The sequence below is a fragment of the Eucyclogobius newberryi genome, unplaced genomic scaffold, assembly GCF_026437365.1.
Source record: "Eucyclogobius newberryi isolate DKJ021-1_F unplaced genomic scaffold, fEucNew1.0.hap1 SCAF_3, whole genome shotgun sequence".
Taxonomy (NCBI): domain Eukaryota; kingdom Metazoa; phylum Chordata; class Actinopteri; order Gobiiformes; family Gobiidae; genus Eucyclogobius; species Eucyclogobius newberryi.
Genome location: NW_027315945.1, coordinates 37877726 through 37891532, shown reverse-complemented (window position 1 = coordinate 37891532; position 13807 = coordinate 37877726). Strand labels below are relative to the sequence as shown.

Genomic DNA, 13807 nt, shown 5'->3' with positions numbered 1-13807 from the left:
CTTCTGTCCTCTCCTCTGTCCTCTCCTCTGTCCTCTCTTCTGTCCTCTCTTCTGTCCTCTCCTCTGTCCTCTCCTCTGTCCTCTCTTCTGTCCTCTCTTCTGTCCTCTCTTCTGTCCTCTCTTCTGTCCTCTCCTCTGTCCTCTCCTCTGTCCTCTCTTATGTCCTCTCTTCTGTCCTCTCTTCTGTCCTCTCTTCTGTCCTCTCCTCTGTCCTCTCCTCTGTCCACACAAACACAAACACGAGACTGCACTTCCTCTTTAACTGCAGCTCGTCCACTTCCTGGTTCTGGCTGATCATGTGACCCGAGTCACGTGCTGCAGGTGGAGCAGGTACAGATGGTGCCTCACGTGACACCTCGTCTTTAGTTGTTTTTGTTTTTCATGTGTTTCGATCTTTCTTCCTGCAAGTCATAAAATGACAAAGGAAATAAATAATGTTCTTTGTTGTTTATTCAAATCTGTTTCTCTGAATAAAAATGTGTCATTCAAACGCACAGAACACGGCAAAAAACAGATTCAGAGAAACAAACATCGTTTCAAAATGTTTAATACATAAAAAAAAAACATAACATTCGTTTTCTTTTTGATAAAGTTTGCCCATCAGAGCATTCCATAAATAAATATCAAAATCTTGTTTCTGGTCAAAATGCTGAATATAATGGAACAATATAAACAATACAAATCTATAGCTCTGACAATTGTAATACAAAATACAATGTTAAACACATGACACGTGCCATGACACGATATTAATGAAACACATTCATTTAAATGTCCATTAAGTGACAGTTTGTGTAGGTCTGCAGTGCGGCTTTTGTCCTCAAGATGGCAGTAGCAACAAGCGTGTGGCGTCCTCAGAAGCATGAATGCTTCTAGAATTAAGTCTTTATTACAAAACATTAAAATATACAAATAAAACGATACGAGTGTTGCATTGCCGCCAGACTTTATTCCTTAGACTTTGTCGAAAGTTTCCTTAATGCAGTGGTGGAGGACTACGAATCTAGTCACAAAGACATATCATGACCTCATGGGCTTTGTAGCACCAAAGCAATGGAAGGAGTACTTTTACGGACTACGACAGAGTCTGAGGACAAAGCACTGGAAGTCAAGGCACTGGAAGAAGAACTTTTAGGACTACGACAAAGTCTAGGGAATAAAGTCTGGCGGTAATGCAACACTCGGATGTCAACCGCCATAAAACAACAACAACATGTAGCTTCAGCTCCAGCGCTTCATCTGATGAGACCAATGAGTTTTGTATTTTAAATATATGTATTAAACATTTCATAACAAAATGTATTAAAAAAAAAGTGTTTTTTTGTGGAGAAATAAGCATGATATTTTTGTACCTCTGTCAGTTAAGATTGTTATCGATTTTCCCCTCACGCCCTGTCAGTACGTTTAGTTTATTGTAATATTGTCCATTGCGCCAACACTGCAACATCAGCCCTTCTGCGCCATAACAACCCACACTAGCCCCGCCCTCATCCAAACGCGGCGGTGACATCAGAACGGGTTGGTCATCGCGAACACGTAGGCCACCGGCAGCTGCAGCCCGATGTTCACCACGTGCCACTCGCCCACGGCCAGCGCCCCGAGCACTAGCCCGGCCAACGTCGCCACCGCCCCGAACCACGACGACCAGCGACCCGCCAGAGCCACCGCCGCCCCGAGCGACGCCCCCGCCGCCGCCACGGCCCCCAGCATCGCCCCCGCCTTCCCTCCTTCCCCCAGCACCGGCGCCAACACCTCCACGCCCAGCAGCAGAACCCCTCCCAGAGCGGCCGCCCCGACAATAACCCGAGCTGCCCCCGCGCCTTGCCGAACGAGCGGACCGCCGACCGTGGCGCCCAACCCCAGCTGACACACCTTAGCGACAAAATACCCCGCAGTCAACGCCTCCAAGGAAGCCTGGTAGTTCATCTGCGTTTCCACTTTGCTCCTCGTCTGATTGAGTCCCATTTTGTGCAGCTTCAAGGCGTCGCTGACCACCGTGTGCTCGGCGTGGATGGTCAGCAGCGCCACCACGAACGCGGCGAACATGCCCATGCAGCCGATCAGCATCCAGAACTTGAACTCGTTCGTCTTGAGCAGGTAGAAAGCGATGACCGCCACGAGCGCCAGCAGGACCGGCATGACGATCTGATGCCCGCCGTATCCGTGCGCGCCGATCAGGGACGACACGACGGCCACGAAGGTCATGGGGATACCGGAAAACGCGAGGAAGTCGATGTGTTTCGTCACTACGTTGACGATCCAGTCTTGTAGAGAACGTTGCTCTAACTCGGCCTCTTCCGTTTCGATCTTCCTCCGCTCTAGCGCCTCCCGTTGGAGTTTTTCGGCCGCCCATTTCGCACGTTCTCGCGGACTTCCCGTTTCCCCGCCGTTTTCCAGAGTCAGGATCTGCTGCTCGATCTGCACGGCCACCCGTTGCCGTTGTTCCAAATCAGACTTTTCGAGTTTCTCTCTTTGCTTCACCCAAACATCCGCGCCCAGGCCGCACACCTGCCCCTGAACCATCTTGAAAATAAAATGAAACGGCACCTTGACTACCGTAAACAAACCCAACGCCCAAAGCAGACCGACCATGCCGTAACGATTGACAATCCACTCGATGGCGATCCCGAGAGTCGTTCCGCTCAACGTCGTCCCGAACGCGCCGGCCAGTCCCGCGGCCACCCACAACGCCGCGGTGTTCGTCTGGCCGGCCGCGCCGCAACTCCTCGTGACCACGAAGGCCGAGGCCACGACGGCGGAGAAGATGACCCCGGCGACCACCGACGTCATGGCGGTGGTCAGCACGGTGGCGCCGATCAGACTCCCGAGCCCCAGGGGGCCCACGGTGCGCGCCTCGTCGATCAGAGGCTTGATGCGCGCGGGGGCCGTCATGGCGTAGAGTGAGCGGTGGACTGGGTTTTCCGTGGCGCCCAGAACACTGCCCCCGACCGCTCCCAGCACGAAGCCCGCCACGACCTCCAGGAAGCGGCTACGATAGGCTGAAAGAGACGGGGGAGACGTGAGGGATTAGGAACCGTCTTTGAAGCAAACGGAAAGCGTCACAGAAGTGTTCTCAGGAGGTTTCAGAGAGTTTATTTTCTATTCTTTATTCCATCGACTTCAAAATGGCTTCTGAATGCGAGTCGTCGTGGCAACTACATTTGAAACCCTGTCAACATTGGGCTATCCCCGGATGAGTGAGTGATTACTTTGATGCGGCCGCTGTTGGGACTTTGGGCGTTACATAATTACATTTAATTGAACATAATTCCACCGACTTCTTGCGTTTGACGAGTCTGGAAGAACTCGTCACATGTGGTGAGCTTCACTTCAGCAGCTTTAGATTCTCTGCGGTAGATACTAGACTGTCAGAAATAAGCATTAATATGTGCGATTGAAAATGGATTATTCTGATTAAAAGTGTGTTTAGACGTATTTAAGACCTATTTAAGACATATTTAGACGTATTTAAGACATATTTAGACGTATTTAAGACATATTTAGACGTATTTAAGACATATTTAGACGTATTTAAGACATATTTAGACGTATTTAAGACATATTTAGACGTATTTAAGACATATTTAGACGTATTTAAGACATATTTAGACGTATTTAAGACATATTTAGACGTATTTAAGACATATTTAGACGTATTTAAGACATATTTAGACGTATTTAAGACATATTTAGACGTATATAAGACATATTTAGACATATTTAAGACATATTTAGACGTATTTAAGACATATTTAGACGTATTTAAGACATATTTAGACGTATTTAAGACATATTTAGACATATGACCTTTGTACTGTGGATCACGTTGAATGAACCGAATGCGTTTCTTATGCAGCTCTTATTTTATGTTCCCTGATGTCGACTAATGTATTGCACATTATTTTACTGCCACCTGCTGGTAAGTAGAGGAAGTATCAACACATGTACAATATTATACATGTGTTCAACTCAATTTAATAAATTTTTGTAATGCTCAAAATCACAATCAGTCGCCGCTCGAGGGATGATGGTGAAAAACGGATTAAATAACTCAATTAAAACTATTAAAAATGAACTCAAAAAGAGACAAAAAAGTAATAAAACATCAGGACAAACAGTGCTTTGAATATTTAAATTTCTCATGTCAAACATCCAATATTTTTGATGGAAATAATACACCAATAAATTAAGGATTATAAAGAATGTATAGTTCATCCAAATTTGGTGATTCTGAATATTATTGTGACCCATTGTGGAGACTTATGGGGCCCTTGGGGGTCCTTGAGATCTTTCATACTAATAAGATCTAGTACTGTCCGAGAGTAAACACGACCCATCTGCACTTCTGAGGTTCTTTTTACAGTCCCGAGCCCAGATTGAGCACATCCCTGATCCTTTCTCCAAAATATCGCCTGAATATCGATGGAACGCCACACGCCACGCCCAACTGCAAAGTAAACAACCTTCTGATTAAACTGTCACGTCCACAAAAGGATGATGAACCGGCGGCTCTCAAACGTGACTCTGATGGTATGTTCTAATAATGAAGGTATTTGAAAGTCAATCAGCGACGCCCGCTCCGCCCGCTCCGCCGCTCCATGTTTGAACCCCCGAGGCCGGCGGCCGGGCGCTCGCCACTCTCGCCAAACCGGTGCATCGGGTTGGACCTGCGGCGCCTGCGATCTCTATCTGTTTGCACTGCACACGTGAAGCAACCGAAGCAACCGCACAGGGACATGCTTGACAACCGAATGTGATCACGATCGCCGCGTTTAAAGCCTGTTATTTTGTTTTATTCACGCCACCGCTGCGCTAGGTTAGCCTCCAGACGCATTCGGTCTCGTCCCGTTATAGTCCCGCTTTAAATCTGGTTTAGGCCCAGGTTTAGTCCCAGTTTTGGCGTCATTTGGAAGCACTCTTCAATCAATATGTCATGATTTTGTCAAGTAACAGTAGATACACGTTGTCATTGAAGTAGCAGCAGTAGCAGTACTAGTACTACTACTAGTAGTAGTAGTAGTACTAGTAGTAGTAGTAGTAGTAGTAGTAGTAGCTCCTTTACACCTCTTATCATCTGCATCTATAATCTGAGAGACTTGATTTGATCTATTTAGGCTAAAGAAACAACACTCTATTCCCTCGTTATCCTTTACGGGCTTGAAAGTGGGACAACTGGGACGTGTCTTGTATAAAACTGGGACAAATCAATGGTTTTGGACACATCTGCCGGGACATGGGACACACGGCTCACCACTGGGACTGTCCCGGGTAAATGGGGACATCTGGTCACCCTCTGTGTGATACAATGAGTTGCTAAATGGAGGACAAAAAGCGACGATGACCGTATTACACCTGGACAAAGCGACATAAACACTCACTTATCTGCTGCGGCATGTCGTAGAGTCAAACTTCCTCCGGCTCAGCTCAGAATCTGCCCCCGATTTCACTGTCGACGCGTCCGCAGCCCGGTCTGACAGAGAACACCGGGATTATGGCGCACGGGGACACGCCCACGGCAGCAGCTGCGGCAGGTGCACCGACGGCTCCACCCACTCGCCAGGAGGGGGCGGACACAGAGGCGCGCGCGCGGATCTCACGCAGGTGCGATGGCTTTGCTTGAAATCCATAGATCCATAATCCATGAAATATTAGGGATCGTTTGCCCAATGTCAAGAAAAAAAAGAGAAAAAAAAAAACAAAAGAAAAGAAATACTCTACGTGTTATTTTAGTTTAAACGTGATTGGGTCGTGTTTTAATACTTCAGAAAACACGCACGTTCATTGTGAGCTGGCTCGCCTCTCCACAGATCATTTCTAACGCGTTTGAATGTGACGTGACTTTCCACCTTAAAGGGCCAGTGGCAGGTTTTGACTTTTTAAACATTAATTCAACAAAATTAAGTTGATCTCATATATTTTTATTTGTCAAATAAAATTGTGACATTAGATGAGTTTTGGCCCAGTGTTTGCTGGGTAATTGTGTGTGAGTGATGTCATCAATTACAAACAGGAAGTGACATTATAAACCTAAAATAATGCTTTTCTGGGATTCTTTTTAAACCAAAATTGTAAATACATTTATTTGTCTTAACTGTTTTGAGAAAACAAATAAATAAATAAAAAATAAAAATAAATTAGCCTGTGGACTTTAAAGTTCAAATATAGAAAATAAATGGCTAAAATACATAATATCTGGGTTTTGTTTGATTATTAATGACACACTCTGCTCTGACAACAAACGCATAGAATGAGGTGCAAATTCTGGCATTAGCAAACTTTAAATATAAAAAATAAACAATATCTTAAAGTAAAAACTCAATACAGTTGAAACGTTCGACAGATACTGATACTGTTACTTTGACCAGTACAAGTAAAACAAAGGGAAATTCACTTATACATTTTTACCTGATCGTCACTGCTGATCAAATCTAATTGGAGAAGAAGAACTAGAAGAAGAAGAAGAACTTGGCACTTGACTGACAATATCTCTTGGTGTATCTGACATCAAAAATACCACACAAAGTCTTCTTTTATCCACTCAGAATGTTCTTCTCCGGATCAGAGCCGGTCGTAGTTTCAGAGCACGTGAAAAACAGCGACATTTGTACATTTACTGTAAATCTGTGAATACAAACCATCAAACTCTTGCACACGTAATAACTGTGAGATCTGTTTAACGGCGCACAATGTAACTTTTACTGGTGAAGGGTCTGCGGCCTGCGTATCTCCACCAATATGTGATTGTTTAGCACGCAATGTTCCACAGTACGGCATTAAACTTAACTAATACAAGGGGAAAGGGGGGGACAATTCAGGGTGGCACAATTCATGGAAAAAGGGGGACACAATTCAGGGTGGCACAATTCATGGAAAGGGGAGGACACAATTCAGGGTGGCACAATTCATGGAAAGGGGAGGACACAATTCAGGGTGGCACAATTCATGGCAAGGGGAGGACACAATTCAGGGTGGCACAATTCATGGCAAGGGGAGGACACAATTCAGGGTGGCACAATTCATGGAAAGGGGAGGACACAATTCAGGATGGCACAATTCATGGAAAGGGGGGGACACAATTCAGGGTGACACAATTCATGGCTGCAACGTCCGGAATAAGGTGAATATATTAAACATTTTGGCAACTTTTCCTTTTTTTTTTACTTCACTTGCGTTCATCTTCCCCGGAAACCACGTACGCTTTATACAGGGCCACTCCGAGCCCCATAAACACGCCCCAAAACCCGTGAGCGCCCAGGGCCGACGTCAGGAGTCCGGCCAGGCCCAAAATGGCCGCCCCCGTCGTCATCTTGGCCAGGATGGAAAAGTCCCAGGCCACTTCCTGTAACGGGACCAGTCTGTCGTTCAGGTCCATCGTGTCGAGGAGGCCTATGCACAGGACTATAGCTGCCAAGACGAGCAAGTTAATCGACGTGACTAAAAAGTGAAATAAAAGGCCTAAGACGACAAGCATAGGAAGTAATATTTCTAAAGCCGATATGATATGAGTGTATTTGAGTACGAGTCCAAAAGATAAACCAGAGGCAGCTGCACAACTTGTGATGAGTCCGAGTTCTCCCGACGGTCCCAGAAAGTCATTCAAAAGGCTGTGGAGACTCAAATGTTTCGAATCCACGTCCAGATTGTATAAAATGACCGCTGCCGGGCCGCAGATCCACAACGATAACCCGTTATCCTCCTGTTGGAACCAGACGTACGCTACCAGAGCGCCCGCGATCGCGCCGACAAGTCCCGTCAGCAGAACCGCTTTGTAAACGACAGAGTTCAGCATGTTAGCCGTTTCGCTAGGCAGTGGAAATTTGAGGTAATATTCGTCGATGCTAAACCCGAGCGCGACGCCGGTGAGAGGGACGACCAGCATGAGGCTTAAAATGATCGAGCCTTTCGGTTTCTTGAAGCCGATTCTGTCCGCCGAAAATCCGAGAAGAGCGAGCGCGGGCAAGAGGCACAGCGTGGCGGGATTGCTGAGGTTGTAGCTGCATTGCACGGCGAATAGCATGGTTATGAACGTGACGCTGAACAGAACTAGCATCCGCGCCGAGCTAACGCGCCGGTTGTAACGCTGCTGCTTGTATTCCATGAGCAGAACCGCAGCAAGAAGGAAGCCGGTTAGAACAAAACCTTTCTGTCCCAGCGTTACCAACATGTCGAAGAGGAAGAAGGTAAACATCCCCGCCGCCGCACTCCCGCCGAAAACCGACAAACCGGTCAAAGCGGTGTCAGCAAACGTCACGGGACGGTAAGTGCCGGGGACGGGCGCGGCCGAAGCGCGGAAGCCGGTCGTCAGTCCAAACGCGCAGATCAGGAAGGCCAACGAAAGCCCGACGCATCCGAGAAACGCGACGAGCCCGTCCAGTCCGATCGCCCTGCACAGTCTGTGGGCTCTGGGACTCCAGCGATCGTCCACCGTCTTCACCGCGGAATCTGCCGCCAAGGTCAAGGTGTAGCTCGCCGTCATTAGCTTCAGCGGAACTGCCAGGAGTAGCTCTGCGGGCGACAGGGAGAACTATGAACCCAGATTTAGGTCTAAAGGGCACATTCTGCATGAACCTTCTCTTGGTTATAACATGGTAAAAAGCTCCAAAATGTGTCCTTTAAAGGTGCTCGTTTTACTGGAGAGTCCGCCCCCTGCTGGTCTCCGTGGACATTGCAGTTATTCATCGACAGGTGTTTTTATTGTTCAAACATACCTTGGAAAAACATGCATGCTTATTGTGAGCGGTGTTGCTTCTCTAACTTGGTCTCCATGGCGATAAGTTAACTGCCGTACTTCAGAAATGCTTTACAACTAAAATGTATTATTATTATTATCTCCATGAAGACAAGGCCGACCCTCCACCAAAAAAACGATATCGTCACACACCTTTAAAATGAATAAACGCACACATAGCATCAGTTTTACCTAATTGTTTGTCCATTCTGCCGTCTTTTCTGTCCCATCTGCTGTTGACGGTAGAATAAGTGGATAATGACACGGACAAAGGCGTTTGAAGGAGGAAAAGAAGGGGAAGTTGTTGGCGGCGAGTCACGTGAAGGCTGTAAAACCTCTTCTCAGACAAACTTTGCCCTGATTTATCACAGCCTGACACCTTTTTTATGACGGACTAAAAATATTATAACATGTTTTGTCTTATGTGCTTTGTATTAAGTATTAGTGTGTCTAAACTCTCACACTCTCCATTTCACGCTTCGACTGTCCTGTCAAATAAAGCCATCGACCAGAAATATATATATTTTTGAAGAAAATTAGTAGCAAAGTGATTGTACTATGTGTACAATCTCTTTCATTTTCATGGCCCATATACGAAATGATAACAAGGCCTATAATATAAATTTTACATCATTTAGTTTATCTGCACATGTATTTTTTATGTAAATAAGTGATTCAATGAAAACATAAAACATAATCACAATTCAATCTTAAAAAATATAAATAATGATTGCAACATTAATCATGTACAATACTGTCACATTCATGTGCAATACTTCAATATTCTCTGTCCATATAACAGCTGTAAACAAGAGCTATTGTATTTTTAAACTTTTTATTAAGAATATAAGAGACTTTTTATAAGAACTTTTCTATTAAGAGTATTTTTAAAAGTTTTTTATAAGTTATCTGTTCTTTGTTGTTTACTTCTGTACCTACTTTGTGTTGCAACAGTACAATTTCACAATTGTGGGACAAATAAAGGCTTATTTTATCTATCTTAAAATGCACTTACTTAGATAATTGTGTGAAGCAATACATCTTTTTATTTTTTAATATATATTTTTTAGTAGGAAATCGGTCGTTTTTGTTTCTAAAATAAGGCTTTGATTTTCCTCCCCGACTCAGCACGAGCCCGGAACCTTTGTTTGCTGTTTGGTTCCGCACGACGCGGTTTCGCCGTCGGACCGCGATGGCTGCTGTTGTGGAAACACATGTGCAAAGCTCGGGTGAGTTTAGTCTTTTATCTGTGGTTTCTTTTTACTTCTAAAGACACATCTGACATGTCGAGGCGAGTTCAGCTCGTCCGCGATCGAACTGTACAATATATTTCATGATATTTAATCCAGAAGAGTTTAAATGTGACGTTTGTTACAAGTGCAGCGCGTCACATTAGCCCGACACGTCCCGCTCTGGATCTGTCTTTTCACATGTTTTCTTTTGACTGACTGATCCTGTGAATGTTATTTTAATCATTATACTTGCATGTCATTTTTATTCCTTCGTCTGCTTAAAAATAGTGGGAAGCAGAAGTTTGTTTTTATTAACAAGAACTAAACGCAATTTGTTTAGTTTCTCTTGTTAAATGCTTAAACTACTTCCTTTCAAAATGACAGTCCTTAATAATATTGGAACACATTAATTATGTGCTGAAGTAAACTGATTAATGACTCAAATAATTTCAATTTCGGGCTTAATATGTCTGTGATTATATCTATAAAAGTTACTAGTTAATATTGTAGTCATTTAATTTTGATAATGCAACGATTAGATAAGAGACCATTCATCTTAACAAGAGAAAAAGAAATATGCTCTCAAATAGCAATATACATAATATCGTGGCTTTGACAGTGTTGTGTACTTTGCTGCACGTGGACACTGATAACGAGCAGGTATTTCTCATGTTTTGTTGACATATTGCAGTGATTTTCTGACATGAACAGCACAGATTAAGAGCTGCTCGTCCGCTCTCGTCAGCTGTACAGATCCTTGAACGTCTCCGGTGTTTGTGTTCCAGACGCAGAGCTCCAGAGCGACGAGGAGTTTGAGGAGTCTGATGGAGGCGGAGACTCGGGGAGCGACGGTGAAGACAAACGTGTTTTTAAGTCGTTAAAACTGCTCCCGCTCGTCTCATCACCTGGTGTCTTACCCACTTTGGCCTTAAACTTATCTCGAGTTCAATCAGTTGCTGCTGTTTTTTGTATCGCTTAAAATGCCAGCAATAAAGTTTCCATGGAGACGAGCGTTTGGCAGACAATCACCAGAAAACTCACACCTTGTAATTATGCTCTTACCTCGTTTATAATGTCGCACTGTGTGATTTTGAGCAATAAAACACCTGTAATTTAGTGACATTTTACGGCATTTTTCTAATTGTAGTTAATATCTGGACTAAACAGACTAGAAAATAACACTTTTTCAGAACAAAGACAGTCGCATTATTAAACCAAAATGCCCAAATAGAATAAACAGATTTGGATTTTCCTCAATAACATTGTTTATTCATACATTTTCATTCATAATTCAACCTTTTCTTTGGTCTCGGTGTTCAAGAGAAATTGTGTTTGACTAGTCGACTGCTAAAATAATACTGAGGGCATCTCCATGGAGACGAGCAGCTGAACTGGGCAAAATTAGGACATTTATTCATATAGTGTCTGCACTGAACTATTTAAAAACCGCTACAAAAATAATACATTCAATTAAAAACGATGAATTATTCACCAAAAAAAAGGGATAAAGTGGCGTTTTGTGTGACGCTGGAACATTTACAGACACGTTTTGGAGCTGTCTGAACGTGGTTGTCGGGGTAACACCGCAAAATATTGAGACGTTTCACTTTTGTAAATATCATCCACTCCTGAAGTTTAAAGTAGAGTTAAAGTCACTCATTGTGAACTCGTTTCTCGCCCGTTCAAACGACAGAAGGCGATTCGGGCAGCGAGGGTGAAGATGCAGAGGGCGAGGATGACGAGGATGGAGCCGCGGGGGGCGAGGATGGAGCCGCGGGGGGCGAGGATGGAGCCGCGGGGGACGAGGAGGCCAACGCTAACGCCGGCTGGGCTGAAGCCATGGCCAAAGTCCTGAGCAAAGCCACGGCCGAGAAGCAGAGCACGATCCTCCAGAAGAGCAAAGACCTGCAGAAGGTGAAGGAGAAGGAGCGCGAGGAGCAGCTGGAGCGCAGGAAGAAGGTCAGTGTTCATCAAATATGTCCCGTTGTGTCTGATCAAACTGAGCGAGCACAAACTCTTCTTCTCGGTGCAGTTCTCGACCTTATGGAGCAAAACTATGGAATGAGTCTGACTTTACGAATACTGCAGTACCAAACAGTAAAAAAAAAAGAAATATTGCTCAATAAAAATAAATCATGATTATTAAGTGTAAAAAACTCTGTAAAAAAGTTCTGTATAATCACAATATTAACCCTTTTCCCTGTTTTAATGTGTCTTTCATCCTTGAATCGTCCGTTTGGGCCGGATATTCGGTTGTTTCTTTTCGCCCTCGTTTCCCGTCGAGAAACTTAAGTCCGAGTCGATATCGCACCGTTTGAACCTCTTTTAACGTTCGAGTTCTTTTGTCGTGAAACAGTTGGACAAGAAGCGCTCGTGGGAGACGATGAGTCGCGTGAAGCCTGACGTCGTGAGGGACAAAGAGCCGGAGAAGGCGCTGCAGCGCGTCGCCACCAGGTAAAGCGAGACGCCCCCCCGTGGTCCTGCGGGCGCGCCGGTCTCACCCGTGTCTCACCCGCGTCTCCCGTCCGCAGGGGCGTGGTGCAGCTGTTCAACGCCGTGAAGAAGCACCAGAAGAGCATCGACGAGAAGGTGAAGGAAGTGGGCGGCTCCGAGCGGAAAAAGGCCAAGATCCTGTCGTCGGTGTCAAAGAAGGACTTCATCGACGTGCTGAGGGGGACCGACGACGGGCCGGGGAGGAGCGTCAAGAAGGAGAGGGCGGTGAGTGGGGGAGGATAGAGGGGAGGAGGTAGAGAATAAAAGAGGAGCGTCAAGAAGGAGAGTGTGGAGCACAGGGCGGTGAGTGGAGGAGGAGATGGAGGGAGAGTGGAGGAGGAGCAGGGGGGAGGGGAGGGAGGGAAAGGGGGGAGGAGAGAGTGGAAGAGGAGGGGAGGAGAGAGTGGAAGAGGAGGGGAGGAGGAGAGGGAGGCAGGCAGAGGGGAGGAGGAGAGGGAGGGAGAGTGGATGAGGAGCGGGAGGAGGAGGAGGAGTCATGTGTGTAAAACGTTAATCTGTTCTCTTTCCTTCTGAATCTTTTAAATTGATCTTTATATTATAACTGTCCCTGTTACAATTCATTTATAAACTCCCATTATTTATCTTGCTATTACTTTACTTTTACAGTGCTAAAATGACAATAAAATAAATCAAATCCAAGTCCTAAAAATATATGTTAAGTTGTAGCGCAGTAAAGAATTAGTTTGTGTAGTTCTGCCTCGTGTCCACTTGGTGTCAGTGTTCCCTCATTAAACACACTGTCCTCCTCTCTCCTTCTGTCCTCAGGCCTCAGCCAGCGTGAAGCAGGAGGACGAGGAGGCGCCGGCCTGGAGCGTCCTCAAGGAAGACTTCATGATGGGCGCCTCCATGAAGGACTGGGACAAGGAGAGCGACGGGGAGGGACAGGGAGGAGGAGCAGGAGGGGAGGAGCACAGCGAGTCGGACTGAGGAGGAGAGAAGAGGAGGACGGGAGACCAGGGGAGGAGAGCCGAGACATGAGAACCAGGGACCTAAAGAACTTTGCCTCAGACGGTTTCTCCCACGTTCTGCTCCAGACCTGGACCATGAAGAGTGTAAAGAACCTTTAGACTTGGGACGGTGAAGTTAGAACTTATTTTTAGAAATGCTAAAGTTTGATTGATTATTCGTAACTGATTGATTTATCGAAACTCTTTGAATAAATCATGGACTAAACGTGTGAAGTATAAATACGTCCTGAGAAGATCATTTCTCCTTTTCATACGTGTTTATCTCATTGGTTAATCCACCTGTCAATCATAACCCGGGCTCTCGGACGATGAGCCTGAAGCTCGTCACAACGTGTTTTATTCCTGTTTGTGGAAAGTGTTTTATA

General features: G+C 45.4%; 2 protein-coding genes across 2 annotated transcripts; one reads left to right on the top strand and one right to left on the bottom strand.

The window, feature by feature from the left end:
* Positions 1-622: 622 nt before the first annotated feature.
* LOC140374473 (uncharacterized) lies at positions 623-5445 on the bottom strand. The gene is made up of 2 exons (XM_072461379.1): positions 5379-5445; positions 623-2999 (listed from the first exon to the last, which is right to left on the bottom strand). The coding sequence occupies exons 1-2, from the start codon at positions 5392-5394 to the stop codon at positions 1510-1512; spliced, it is 1506 nt and encodes a 501-aa protein (XP_072317480.1). The 5' UTR covers positions 5395-5445; the 3' UTR covers positions 623-1509.
* A 4430-nt stretch (positions 5446-9875) lies between these two features.
* Positions 9876-13763, top strand: rrp15 (ribosomal RNA processing 15 homolog). Its single transcript, XM_072461386.1, has 6 exons — positions 9876-9957; positions 10746-10811; positions 11654-11919; positions 12317-12414; positions 12492-12678; positions 13240-13763. The coding sequence occupies exons 1-6, from the start codon at positions 9921-9923 to the stop codon at positions 13399-13401; spliced, it is 816 nt and encodes a 271-aa protein (XP_072317487.1). The 5' UTR covers positions 9876-9920; the 3' UTR covers positions 13402-13763.
* The last annotated feature ends 44 nt before the right edge of the window (positions 13764-13807 follow it).